We start from the raw sequence: 13,728 nt of genomic DNA, 5'->3' as shown, positions 1-13,728 counted from the left end.
ACGTGGAGTGACGATGCCATGCCGCAGCCGGCGGGCAGCCAGACAACCCCCTCGACCGCATTCCCCGAGCCGAGCGCGCCGGAATTAGGCCGAGGAGGAGAGGGTAAGGGAAGGTCTTGAGGCACCAGGGCGCGAGCGGCGGAGATAGCGAGCACCCGGCGTCCGGGGCGCCATGGGTAGTTGCTACTCCGCCATCGCGGCCACCAAGCTGAAGATGCTTCGCCGCGGAGGCCGCGGCGCCGCTGCCATCATCCCCGTCACCAGCCGCGACGGCGGCCCGCGCTGCTCCCCGGAAAGGGACAGCGACGCCAAGGAGAGGAGGAGGAAGGGCAGGAAGGGCCGGAAGCACGCCCCCATCCTGGGCGACGCGGGCGCCGTCGACCCGGACTTCGCGCGGCGGTACCGGCTCGGCGCGGAGCTGGGCCGCGGCGAGTTCGGCGTGACGAGGCGGTGCGAGGACGCCGCCACGGGGGAGGCGCTGGCGTGCAAGACGATCCGGCGGAAGCGCCTGCTGCTGCGCCGGGCCGGGCCCGACGCGGACGACGTGCGGCGGGAGGTGGAGATCACGCGCCGCATGTCGGAGCTCGGCGAGGGCCGGGTGGTGCGGCTGCGCGAGGCGTGCGAGGACGACGACGGCGTGCACCTCGTCATGGAGCTCTGCGAGGGCGGCGAGCTCTTCGACCGCATCTTCGAGCGGGAGCACTACTCCGAGCGCGCCGCCGCCAAGCTCGCCCGCACCATCGTCGAGGTCGTGCAGGTAATTGCCTGCCCATGATCCTGATCCACCATACATATAGATGCCCAGGATCCATCATTCATCTAACGCCATTCCTGCCTCGTCAATCATCATCGATTCATCATCATCATGATATACGAATCCGATGCTGCAGCTGTGCCACGACAACGGAGTGATGCACAGGGACCTGAAGCCGGAGAACTTCCTGTTCGTGAACAAGTCGGAGGACTCGCCTCTCAAGGCTATCGACTTCGGCCTCTCCGTGTTCTTCAACCCTGGTATGAGTGCCTCGTGCCTGCCACATTGCAAGCTCGTCGTTCATGGCGCCATACATGTTCAGCTGAGATCAATGACCGTGCGAGGCTCTGCCCGTGCAGGGGATCGGTTCACCGAAGTGGTTGGCAGCGGGTGTTACATGGCTCCAGAGGTTCTCAAGAGAAACTATGGGCCAGAGATAGATGTGTGGAGCGCTGGCGTCATCCTGCACATCCTTCTCTGCGGCTTCCCCCCGTTCTGGGGAGGTGACTGCATCCGTGGACATTGCAGCATTGCGGTCCTTCGTCCGTCACCAGGGCTGACGTGCTGTTCCTTTCACCATTACAGATTCCGACGAGAAAATTGCGCAGTCGATACTCAGGGGAGGAATTAACTTACAGAGGGATCCATGGCCCAAGGTCTCCCAGAATGCAAAGGATCTTGTCAAGAAGATGCTTGATCCGGATCCTCGCACACGGTTGACGGCAAAGCAAGTCCTTGGTAAGTAATCTGCAGCTCAGTTTTAAGTTTGAAAATCTGAATGGAAAGAGCTGATGGCATTCTATTCATGGAAAGCCATGCTAAGAGTTTGGTAACTTCTGGTTTGTTATTGGTATTATTGGAAAGGACGGCCCAACAATGCTGCATACTGAACTATGACTCACGTTTCCCTCCTAAAAATACAGAGCATCCTTGGCTCAAAAATGCTGATAAGGCTTCAAATGTGTCACTTGGGGAGGTTGTTCGGTCCAGGCTGAAGCAGTTCTCATCCATGAACAAGTTCAAGAAGAAGGCACTTGGAGTAAGCTGCAGATAACTTGCTGTTTGTACCCTTATTTCCTTCAAGTGCGACACACTAAATGTGAAGCATTTTCTAATTATGAATGGAGGTCGTCGCTATGAATCTACCGGTGGAAGAGATTGACAAATACACTCAGATGTTCAATACGATGGACAAGGACAATGACGGTAATTTGTCACTAGAAGAGCTGAAGGAGGGCTTCCGGATAAACGGTCAACCTGTTCCAGAGGAAGAAATAAAAATGCTGTTAGAAGCTGTGAGTGCTAGCATCATCAATCGTTATTCTTATACAATGTAGGATTAGGATGACTGGGGTACTAACAAACCACAAATCTAAAAGTGTGATTTGCATATGAAATCAATACTCGCACTATAAAGGCACACAGATCAATTACCGCTGCAATGATCTAACATAACTTTCTTCCTTCTGCAGGGTGACATAGATGGAAATGGCACATTGGATTGCGAGGAATTTGTAACAGTCTTACTTCACATTAAAAAGATGAGTAATGATGAGTACCTACCTAAAGCTTTCAAGTTCTTCGACAAAGATGGGAATGGTTTTATTGAAATGGAGGAGTTGATGGAGGCTCTAGGTGATGGAGAACTAAAGACTAATGGGAAAGTGGTTAATGATATTATTTGTGAGGTTGACAAGGATAAGGTTAGTAAACTAATTAATCAAAACTTTTAGTGACTTCAATATTGACACGCACCGCAATTGCAACAAATGGAGAAAAGAAGTTAATCGCCAGATACAAAATTCTAAAGCTTTCATTAGCTGTTCGGATCCTGGAATTGTATGCAACCTGTGTCCTTTGACCCTTTCCAATGATCTGAAGGTAGTTTCAGGTTGGCTAAACCTAACTTCTAATAGGTCAGAAAAAAAATCAATTCTAGTTCACTGAAATAAGCAGATCAACAAGCTATCATCTTTTTTGTTTGTTTGTTTTTTTTTTGCCTCCAGTACAAACTTGTTTTTGACAAAATAAGATAATTAAATCTGGCAAGAGTCAGCATAAATCCAACAGAATTCCTATAGATCACTAAAATCTTTGGTACAGACAACCTTTCCAGGAAGCAACAGTAACTGGTTGCTGATTTCCATCTATGTTTATTTTCCTCATATTGCACAACCATGCTTATTTATGATAGCTGACATTTTATAAATATATCCAACAGGATGGTCGTATCAGCTATCCAGAGTTCGAATTGATGATGAAAGGTGGATCAGATTGGAGGAATGGCTCTAGGCGGTACTCAAGAGCAAATTTCGATAGCCTCAGTCATAGGCTGTGCAAAGATACTTCATGAAACAAAAAAGTAGGTTCCAAGCAGCACTAATTGACTGACTGTACCACGCCTAGCAAGCATCAGAAGACAATGCAAAAGCAGGATTAGTGGATTTGACAGTTAAAGGATACCCCATATCCTAGTTGCATGCTTGACAAACTTCATCAGGCAGCAAATCCTCTGGCATTGTCCTTTGTTCTGGAAGCAGAATGTACAATTCCTAGGATACATATCTATGACTTAGATATAGACAGATGTAAGGGAAGCCCCAGCATCCATGCAATCAACTAACTAAATTTTGACGTTTTTCTACCATGTCAACTCAATTGAATGTCTAGAATTAAAATAGAAACACCACTTTAACAGATCAAAAGAGCTTCTAGTTGCGAGAGGAAGAACGATAGTTTCATTTCATTAGTATTTGTACACTAGAATGATGGGCTTCACAGCACCTTGAACTGTGATGAATTAATCTGAAATGAATTAGAGTAAATGACTTGGAATTTAAATATAAATTGCTTCAATCTGCAAATCAATAGCTATGTATTGGAAAAAAAAACAAGGTGTGCAACTAAAGAACTACATAGGATAAAGAAAGTCGTCTCAAAAATTAGTTGTCAAGGTATAAAAAACAGTCTTAGTTTTGAACTATATTGGAGACAACAGAAGTCTGAATCACAAAAACATGATTTTTTTTATAAAAAATATAATTGTGCCCAAAATATGTACCAAAATTACCTGAAAATCTGTGTTTGATGGAGAAAGGTGAGCAGTCCACTTTTCCAGGATTCCCAAGAATCATATCAGTGACCATTTCAGCAGTGCCTAGTGCCTAAAGAAAATTGGCAGAACGACATTAACTCATCTGCTTCTTATAAGGTAAATGCATAAGAAGCTAGAAAGCAGAGCAGCTCCATCCCTGTTGACATGCAACAGATTCATCTATCTCAGCTGGAAATGAGGAATATGCTAGCCCTCATGTATTCAATAACCATGGGTCAGCTCTAAGAAGTAACAAGACATGATGGGTCTAGCACGACTAAATGTATTCTATACATAGATATGGACATGCTGGTATTCATTTTTTTTTATAAAAGGACATGCTGGTATGTGGTGGTTGGGACACAGCTACTTGTTCTGTAGCTACTGTTATCCAAAAGCGCGAGGGGTATGATATACTCTAACTTCTATACGGCGTGGAGAGGGAGCCCTCTCCGCGCTCCCTTCCCCGGTAGCGACACGTGGCGCTACCGGAGAAGACGCCCGACGCGAACCGTCCGATCGGTCGCAAGAGGTTGATCCAGGCCGCTCCTTGTTTTTTTTGCAAAAAGACCCTTCAATTTGTTTGTAATCAAACCCACCGTTCATGTCTTTTTGCAAAAAAAAAACCCCGCCGCCTACCCTCCCTACAACCGCCCTCCCCCCTCCTCCGCGCACCCTCCCTCGACCTCCCCCACCCCCTCCCTCTCCCCTAATCCTAACGTTCCTCGCCGCCGCCCCGCTGCACTCCGCCACCGCTGGTGGGCGCCGCCCTCCGCCCCTCGCCCTCCTCCCCGACCACCGGTCGCCGTCCTTGGCCGCCACCCCCTCCCGGGCTCCCCACCTCTCGACCCCTCCCCCCACACCCCACCTTCGCCGCCCCTTCGAACCCCGGCGTCCGCTCTGCGCCGCCGCCGGCGTGCCAGCGGCGGATCTGGTGCTCCGCACTTCGGCGCCATCGTCCGCGGAGGTCCCCGCCCCGTTCAACCTCCTGCTCCACCCCGGTCGCCGCAGGCCTCCGCCTTGGCGGATCTCGCGCGTGCAGGCGGGGGATCCGGCCGGTGGCGGATCTGGCCGGCGGCGTCGACGAGGAGGCGCGCAGGCGGCGGGTCTCCTAACCTCTCCACCTCACGCCCCCCGTCGCCGCCGTCCCCTTAGCCCTCCCGCTCTCTCACGGTCGCCGCCGCTGCCACGCCCCTCCGCCAACCTCCGCCTCGCCGGATCCGGCCATCCAGGCGGCGGATCTGGCCCGCGGCGTCGCCCCACGCCACTCTCCGCCCCTGGCGCCGCCCGTCGCCAGTCACCGCCGCCCTCGCTTGGGCTCATCCGCGCCGCCGCCGCCACCCCCTTTCCCCTCCCGCTCCCTCATGGTCGTCGCCGCTGGCCTGCCCTGCCGCGGACCTCCGCCTTGCCGGATCTCGACGTGCAGGCTGCCCGTCGCTGGTCGCCGCCTGGCCTCCTCCGCCCACACGCCGGCCTCTTTTTTTGGATTTTCTTTTTTTTTCTCTTTTTTTTTTCTTTTCTTTTTCCCCTCTTTTGTAATGTTTTCACCTCTTCTTCTTTTTTATCTTTGTGCTTTTTTCTTCACGCGGCGGAGCGCGTGAGATGTCCTAGTGCAACCTATCTATGCTCAAAGAACTGGATCAAGGAACTCTCGAGCTCTCCACTCTTTGCCCCAAGGATAAAAAAAAACGTTTCTACTCCCTTCCCATTCCCAACATCATATCTTTGTCTGACATGAAGGAAAGACTACTGTCTATTTAAATGATAGAACCACTGGAATGGTACCTTTCATATTTCACTGCCCAACTAAATAGAAGAATAAAAAATATTCCAACACAAAAACACTAGTAACTGGAGCACAATGATACAGTGAACAGTGAATCACCATAGTAAGCCCATTTCCTTCATGTCCTGTTGCAATCAAAACATTTGGCAGATCAGGAATAAAGCCAATAACTGGCTTTCCATCAGGCACTGAAATAGGAAAGGCATTTGTTTTAGTTAGAATCAGATAAAGGGCAGAAAGCTAATAAATTTGCAAAGACCAGACTACGGTTTTTTTTACGAAGCTTACTGTATGGGCGATGCCCGATTCTGATCTGTGTATTGTGATCAATATCAAGAGGAACATTCTTCAATGCAGGAAAGAACTCTCCTGCACGTTCCCATATACACTTAACAACATATTTATCAACCTCCCTTGAAAACCCTTTGAACTCCCGGCTGCTTCCTGTAACATACAGCTGCAATATGTTAAATCATTTTCTGTAGATGGTCACTTAAAAAGGAACTCCTGTTTCTGGAACACAAAAGAGAATTAACAAAATAGAAGTGTTTTTTTGCTCTTAAGAAGAAACTGGAACTTGGAGCAAAAGGAGAAGACTGTGCTTCGTAAATTACCTAGAACCAAATTTCCCTTTGCATCTACGGTTGCGGTCATTGATATAGATAAAGCACCGTGCTCATCTTCGCTAGACTTTGAAGCCATGTGTGTGTGATTTGACTTAGCAACCTGATGGTCAACATATCCTACATCCATTAGGGCATGATTTAGCTTAACCTTGTCAAAATTCTCCACCACAAGAAGATGACCCTAAAATGGAAACATGTGAGATCATTTCTTCTCTGTTGTTTTAAAGTCGAATGGAATGCATATAGCATTGTCTCGAAGTCAAAAAGAAATATTCCCAAATTTATATATATAGTATTACTGGTTGTGCTACATCTCATGTAAACATGTAAACATACAAAACAAGTCTGACAAGAAAACATAAAGTCTATTTCCTCTTTACCATTTTCCATATTAGGCAAACATATGATGAACAATAATATGCGAATGGCTGAGAGGACAGTACCAAATATTTTCAGATCAAATATCAATCCAAGAAATCTCAGATATACCTTTCGTGGCTTGACAGGAATATCCAATGTCAAAGCTGGTTCTAGAAAACTATGCAATAAGGATCGAGTCCAGGCACCAGAAGCAATTACAATAGCTTTTCTGCCATACAATGTGTTTCTGGAAGTTTGGACAGCTTCTACTGTTCCAGTAACCTCCGATCTGCACAGAATAAATCTCGTTGTCATTTATCAGTGATGCATAGAAAGGGAAATAACTTTGGCATTACTAAAAAGGGCATCTGAGTTCCTAACAGATAGATAGCACAAGTCCGATAGCTGAAAGTATTCTTCTATTAATGAGTGAATGTTTTCTAAAGAGAAGAAACCTGAATACCTTACTAATGACATGGCAGGATCATTATAGATCTCCATATACCTTCCTTCTGAGGAATATGAGTTATTGGTCTTACATAGGAAAATGTTAACCAAGAAATACCAGTAAGACAATGTTATAACATGTATGTCAGAACAAAATCAGAAATAGTGTGGAGAAGAAACCTTTTCAATCAAAGAGACAGCCTGGAACGCATCAATCTGGCAGTCTTGAGGCAAGAACATAGCACCACCATCTTTCCCAACACTGAGTGCTGGTTCTAATGCATGTAGTGAAGAGGCAGACAAGAATTCCGCATGTATGCCTGCCTCGGACAGAACCTTGGTCCTTTCCTCCAATGTGGCTAGTTCTTCCGAAGTTCTGCCAACTAGCAAGCTTCCTTAACAAAAGCAATAGCACAATTTTACTTTCTATTCAAAGTCATGATTGAGACTTGTGAAATGGAACAAAATAATACGGCATAGAGCATATAACATCCATGATAGGACATCTATTAACTGATATCAGTAAATTCAAATAACGCCTCTGTTTTCAAAAGGTCAACCCTAGCTCTGCATACGTGGAGCTGATCACCAGGTCACCACTGCCTCGTCTAGTACCTAGGCGTTTTTCCCACTTAGAGCATTTTAAGGCTTGATTTATATATGCATGGGAGAAGTAAATATGGAAGACAATGAATTATGGTCATAGAACTTATAGATGGCTTATACTGTTAAATTCTTTGTTTCAAAAAGTCAAATTCCTCTATTGTGAGATTAGTCTAGCCATCAAGAAAAATAGAATCGTCTCGGAACACCTAGGCACACCTCGGTGCTGCTATGCGGAACCTGACCACCTGCCTAGCATCTAGCGTTTATTGAAACGTTGAGTACGGTATGGATGAACTTAGAAATCAGTACGTAAACAGCGAAACAGCAGCAATATGATTCTACCTGTCCTCATCCAGCCCAGCTTCTCCCGCGCACCGCCGCCGCCCTGGCCGTCAACCTCGGCCGCGAGCTCCTCCCACAGCTGCTTGCTCCGCGCCGCCAGCTCCCACATGTCACTGCCGGGCGTCCGGTGCGACATCCATATGTATCCCTGCCCTGCGCAGGACGAATACGAACCACACCCAAAGTCCCCACACCCAAGAGTATTACATCAAAGTTCTCGAACACTGACTTGCCAACGTACGCGCGAAGGGAGGCGTACCTGCGCCGGTGGCGCCGGAGCAGGGGACTGCGGCGTCAACGACGGCGACGGAGAGCGGAGTGTGGAGGAGGAGATGGCGCGCGATCGTGAGTCCGACGATTCCGGCCCCCACGACCACCACATCGTGGTGGGAGGCGTCGGCGGACGTGGCCCCGGGGGGCCGGACCTGGGATTGAGGCCGGAGCGCGCGGAGCCGGCGCTCGCGCTCGCGCCCGCGCCATGGGCGGCAGACACAGAAGCGCTGGGGGACGCGCGAGGACGGCGAAGCGTAGGACGAGGAGAAGCGCGTGGGGCTAGGGTTCCGAGCGGAAGCGAACGCGACGGCAGCATCCATTGGAAGCGGAGGACGGAGTGACGCGGCGGCTGGCCAGGTGATCTGGTGGTGCTTGCGATGAGCTCGACGAGAGAGGTTGGTGGGCGGCCGAGGGAGTAACGAGTCAACGGCCTCGCAATTTACAAGCAGACGCTACGTGGCATTGCTCCGGGACCACATAGCCGTGTGACCCACACTTGCACTGGGCCACGGGCCACGGCCCGTTCGGCCACTCACGCACGCCTCTTTCGCCTAGGCCCAGACAACTTTCGCTAACCTTCAGGAAATAAAAAAGACGGACTAAATAAGACAACGAACCCAACTCGAAAGTTTGACCGAAAAAAAATCGGACAAAGAGCCTACAGAACAGTACATAGACAGCTATGAGATCAAATTTTACATAATGAAACATCACTCTAAAACAACTGGAGACCTAGTGGCTATAATCTCGGATCTCGCTTCTCTTGGAGTGATGCCGGTCACCATGGCGCTGGCGGTCTCTCTGCTGAGACTGAGAGTGTCTGCTCTCATATGTATCCACCCTGTGATGCCGGTGGTGATGCGTATACTGATCTGGGCTGTGACCGGCTTCTCCTTTGTAGCTACCATCCTCCTCCCAAGGAGATACTTCGCCCGGTTCCTGACTTCGTCTCCGCTTACGATGACCATCATCATGTCCCCTGCTCTTCCTTTGACTGCTGTCCTCCCTGGTAATGGATGACCTTCCACTCCTTCGGCTTTGTGATTCTTCTCGCATGTCGTGGCTGCTTTTCCTCCTGTGAGGGGTCTCGTCATCGTCAGTAGAACTTCTTTGCCTTCTGTAGGCACTATCACTGGCCCTGTCCTTGGATCTTCTCCTAGGAGGTGAATCTTCCATGTCAGTATTGCTGTTCTTCCGCCTGGGTGGTGGTGGAACCTGTGGTTGTAGGGGTAAGCAACATTATTTCATTTACCACAATATAAGCAAGAAGTGGCCAATCCCTTCCCAACAAACATGATGCGATCATGGGACAGCAGATCAGGCAAATTCTGTCATGCATATGAAGTTATGAACACACAAACGGCCATGGTTAGGCGCTACTTATCCAATCTGCTATTGCTTATGTGGCTCAGTGATGGTAACAATTAGTGAATAATGCAGACCAAATATAAATGCAAAATAAGTTTTTTTCCCCTGGCTGATGTATCTTTCCAGGCAACAGTTGATATATTCCTCCTGACCAAATATTTTAAGTTCTTAGCTGTCCGCTATTCTCAATGGAAAATGGTTGGAAATTTATAATAGCACTTCGTGTCAATCTGAAAATTTGTTTTCACTTTAAAGCAAGGACAGATTTTGTAGTGATATATCAGAAAGAGTGGTAGTATATCCTTCATAGCAATAGGGAGCACTTTTCCTTCAGCACTACAGAGTAAAATTGATGAACTAAAAATAGGGTGTGCTACCTGATAACGTGTCATATACCGCCCTTCAGGTGGTGGTGGGATCCCAAGCTTCTTCAGTTTGTCATAAGACTCATGAGGAATAGGTTGCCTATTTTGGACAAAAGGATATGTCAAAATTTTTAAATCTGGAGCATATTGTCATCAATTATCATGAAATGTGTAGGCAAAAATACTGGACATAAGAAATGGGCATCTCGTGATTATACAAGGGAGCACGAAATGGCCTCTCTCGGCCTCCAAACCGAAGCTGTCCAGATTCTTTCCTTCCTCCAAGCCCCCCTCCTGCAAAAATGCTGTTTGAAGTAACATAAAGATAATAAAAAAGCACTAAGTAAGAAACATCTAAACAGTATTTGATGTGGGTCTGACTTGGTGCGTCTAAGGGTATCTACCAGCCTTCTATAGTGTAATACTAGTAGTTTTCCAAAATGTGAATAGCAAATTTTCAAAAAAAAAAAGTGACTAGCGCTAATAAGTAATAATTGAACTAAAGAGGCTCAGTGGATACTCTTAGCTACACCAATTTGCACCGCTAGAACTTGAACAGGGTACATACCTAGTCTCCTTGGTATCCACCCTGGCATGAGCTGTTGCCTGTAGTAATCTACAATCACTTCACTGCCATCAATAATGGAATGGTGTGCATCCTTAAGGACAAAGGTAGTGATGAATAATTTTCTTTTAGACATAACGAAGACTCAAAATATAGTAAAAATCAAGAGTACAGAACTCTAGCAGATACCTGATAGGCATGACGCATCTCTCTGTCAGTTTCATACTCAACAAATGCATAACCACGAGAAGCACCAGTAACTGCAAACAAGCAGTTTCTCAATTCAAAATTACAAAGCAGAGTACCAAATCAGAGAGTAATATATTAATATGTCACCCCCAATTGTGCTATTTGTAATTACTAATCACTAAGAACTTCCAGGTCAAATTGTTTATAGATTACAAATCCATGCTACTGGTTTAAGATTTTAAGGTAATATCCCGCACTGAAGCTTATGAGGAAGGTGTATGAGGCTTCACTATGTTCTTAAAGCACACAATTGGAACAATAGCAACAAGGCTATGCTCATTACAAGTTACAACACTAGCACAATGCTGTACTAGAAAACAACGAAGCAAGCTATCACTTACCAATGTCACGCACCACCCGCACGCTCTTCATCCTCCCATACCTACTCATCGCCTGCAAAAACAGCAAGGGGGAGGATCCGCCGCCCCGACCATGAATGAGACAACCGACAACCCAGCACCCAAGCACAAGAGGTAAACACCATTCGCCTTGCAACACGCGAGGGAGGCAGAGGGGGGCGCACCTTCCGAAGCGTGTCGTCGTCGGTCTGGCGCGAGAGGCGGCCGACGAAGACCGTGCAGTAGGGGTCGCCGGTGGCCTTGGGGTCGCCGAACGGGTCGTCTGAAACGGAACCGGAGGGAAACCCCAGGTAAGGGAGAGGAAGCGCAAGGGGGCGGTAGGCGGAGGGGAGGGGAGGGGAGACGCGCACGCACAGAGGCCGGCCTGGGAGCAGATGAGGGCGCGGAGGACGGCGTTGTCGTGGGGCGCGACGTCCGTGCCGTCGATGCTGCCGGCCTGGATCGGGTTGTACTTGTCCGCGTAGAACACGTCCCTCCCGCTCCCGCCGCTCATCTCGCAACTGGGGAGAGCCGGCGCCCTCCCGCCGCTCCAGTCGCCGCCGGCGGGGAGCTGGGACCGGAGGGAGAGGACGAAAGGAGAGGTCCAGTCAGAAGGGTGCGGTGCGGGACGGGCGGCTGGTTGGCTGGCTGGCTCGGCTCGGCTGGGCTGGGCTCGGCTCGTGCGTGTGATTGGCAGGGTTTTATTTCCCGACCGGTATCCGGTAACCGCCGGGCTCCGGTTCCAGTTTACCGGACCGGTTTGACCGGTTACCGGTCGAAACCGGTGGAATTCAAATTTGAATTCAAAAGGCCCAGTTCAACCGGTTCTTACCGGTATACCGGCCGGTTAGAACGGTTTACCGGCCGGTTTGACTGGTAACCGGTCGGTTTGCCTGGTAACCGGTCAAATTCAAATTTTTTTTTCTTTTTTTGTTTAAATTCAAATGCCAGCAAAATATACTAAATAAATATTTGTATAACATATTTTAGTCTAAATAAACCCTCCAACCCTCTTTTATACTACTTTTATATTATATTTGTATATTTTTGTATGCACATTTTTTGTTTAACTTCAAATCCCCGCAAACTATACTAAATGAACGAATTTTTGAGAAAATTTGACGCCATTAGATTCGTCGCACCTTAAAGTATTTTTAGGATTTTTTTTGAGAATTTTTCATTTTTTGAATTTAAATTTAAATTTTGAATTTGGCCCGGTTTGGTACCGCCCCAAACCGGACCGGTTCCCACCGGTTAGGTAAACCCTGGTGATTGGTCGTAATAGATAGAGTTGGGCCTGGCCTAAAATCGTACTGTTCCTGGGCTTGGGCCAGCAACCTGCATCCAGCGGCATTCTAGAAAACCTATCCTTGTACCCAGATGAGAGCTTAAAAAAAACATATCCTTCTTCCGGAAGTATTTTTTGAACTGAACTTCCATATTTGAGATTTGTACAAAAAGCTACGATTGCTGGATCTAGTCAACTCTAACCCTCTCCTCCTCCCTACCTCCTTTCTCACCATGCGTGTTGCCGCCTCCCCTTGAGCCCGTGTTCCACCGCACCGTTGCGCCCGCCCACTTGTGCTCCACCGCGCCCCCACGCTTGCCGCCACACTCCCGCGCCCGCCGCAGCTACTGCGGCGGCGTCGCCGCCTGGGAAGAAGCATCCAGTTTATTTAGTATTTTAACATTTCATCTTTACAATTTCAACATTTGAAAGCCAAATATTGAACATATTTAACAAAATGTTGAGTTAATTCTATCAAAATGTTGAATATATTTGCAGCAGATAATTGAACCGATGTGAGATTTAAAGATGAGATCCCCCGCAGCATTCCAGCCATCGTGCTGAACAGACGAACAGTCCATGGCGTCCGACAGGCAGAGGAGGCTGTAGAATCACGTCTAAACTCCATAAGGCACCTGTAAGAGCTAAACTACTAATGGTGTACTCCATAAGGCACTTGAACAAGGAAACCTCGCAAACTAAGCCACACGAAATCAGTAAACTGTCAACTACTAACAATTTTCCAACATGAGCAGTCTTCATTTTCTTTCTTCCAGTTTAGAGCTGGTAATTAACTAGGCCCCCAATTTGGTTCGAACCTGAGCTTCTGGTTGAGTGGACTGATTGCTGCAGTCCTGGGGCATCCTCCAGTTATGCTTGACGGCTACGGACCGCTGGAAGGCAAGGCTAACGTACTTCACCTGCAAATCAGGCAGCTTTGTTTTGTGCAGACCAGTAGAAACTCCATGCAAGTCATTACATGTCGCATCAGTGGGGTGTTTTGACAGTGAGAACAGAACAGGTCACTGCAACCGGACATGCCCTGTGTTAGGCTCCCGTAGTCCCGTGTCCAAAAATATTTGAATTCCCCGCATAAGACATTAGTAATGTCGCATCAGGGGGGCTTTGACAGTGAAACACGAGAACAGGTCACTACACGCAGGCAGCTGAACATCATAGGGGCTTCGGACCATGCGTTAGGCGTACAAATGGCGTCAATGGGACTAGACTTCTCTAGCCAACGGTGACTTCTCTGAGGTCACTGTTT

At 48.1% G+C, this 13,728-nt stretch overlaps 3 protein-coding genes across 5 annotated transcripts; 1 reads left to right on the top strand and 2 right to left on the bottom strand.

Moving 5' to 3' along the window:
* Positions 1-137: 137 nt before the first annotated feature.
* LOC120683778 (calcium-dependent protein kinase 22-like) lies at positions 138-3,412 on the top strand. The gene is made up of 8 exons (XM_039965864.1): positions 138-757; positions 891-1,014; positions 1,114-1,257; positions 1,340-1,492; positions 1,678-1,793; positions 1,882-2,049; positions 2,227-2,457; positions 2,976-3,412. Exons 1-8 carry the CDS (start codon positions 173-175, stop codon positions 3,105-3,107), a joined length of 1,653 nt encoding a protein of 550 aa, XP_039821798.1. The 5' UTR covers positions 138-172; the 3' UTR covers positions 3,108-3,412.
* LOC120683788 (glycine oxidase-like) lies at positions 1,530-8,711 on the bottom strand. Of its 3 annotated transcripts, none has more exons than XR_005678943.1 (10): positions 8,275-8,709; positions 8,016-8,168; positions 7,248-7,462; positions 7,084-7,154; positions 6,750-6,909; positions 6,249-6,441; positions 5,923-6,078; positions 5,634-5,822; positions 3,825-3,918; positions 1,530-2,011 (listed from the first exon to the last, which is right to left on the bottom strand). XR_005678943.1 is itself a non-coding variant. In XM_039965875.1 (10 exons), exons 1-10 carry the CDS (start codon positions 8,606-8,608, stop codon positions 2,007-2,009), a joined length of 1,470 nt encoding a protein of 489 aa, XP_039821809.1. In that variant the 5' UTR covers positions 8,609-8,708; the 3' UTR covers positions 1,530-2,006. The 3 variants fall into 3 exon arrangements, 1 of the variants encoding a protein (XP_039821809.1); XM_039965875.1 differs by having other exon boundaries at positions 5,734-5,822; positions 8,275-8,708; XR_005678944.1 differs by lacking the exons at positions 1,530-2,011; positions 3,825-3,918 and having other exon boundaries at positions 5,734-5,822; positions 5,923-6,091; positions 8,275-8,711.
* Positions 8,712-8,874: 163 nt separating this feature from the next.
* On the bottom strand, positions 8,875-11,845 carry LOC120683803 (U11/U12 small nuclear ribonucleoprotein 35 kDa protein). Its single transcript, XM_039965893.1, has 8 exons — positions 11,549-11,845; positions 11,359-11,456; positions 11,177-11,228; positions 10,776-10,846; positions 10,590-10,680; positions 10,240-10,315; positions 10,034-10,121; positions 8,875-9,503 (listed from the first exon to the last, which is right to left on the bottom strand). The coding sequence occupies exons 1-8, from the start codon at positions 11,685-11,687 to the stop codon at positions 9,021-9,023; spliced, it is 1,098 nt and encodes a 365-aa protein (XP_039821827.1). The 5' UTR covers positions 11,688-11,845; the 3' UTR covers positions 8,875-9,020.
* Between the last annotated feature and the right edge of the window lie 1,883 nt (positions 11,846-13,728).

This window comes from Panicum virgatum, chromosome 2K (assembly GCF_016808335.1).
Source record: "Panicum virgatum strain AP13 chromosome 2K, P.virgatum_v5, whole genome shotgun sequence".
In the NCBI taxonomy this organism is placed as follows: Eukaryota; Viridiplantae; Streptophyta; class Magnoliopsida; order Poales; family Poaceae; genus Panicum; species Panicum virgatum.
This window is presented reverse-complemented; position numbering and strand designations above follow the sequence as displayed.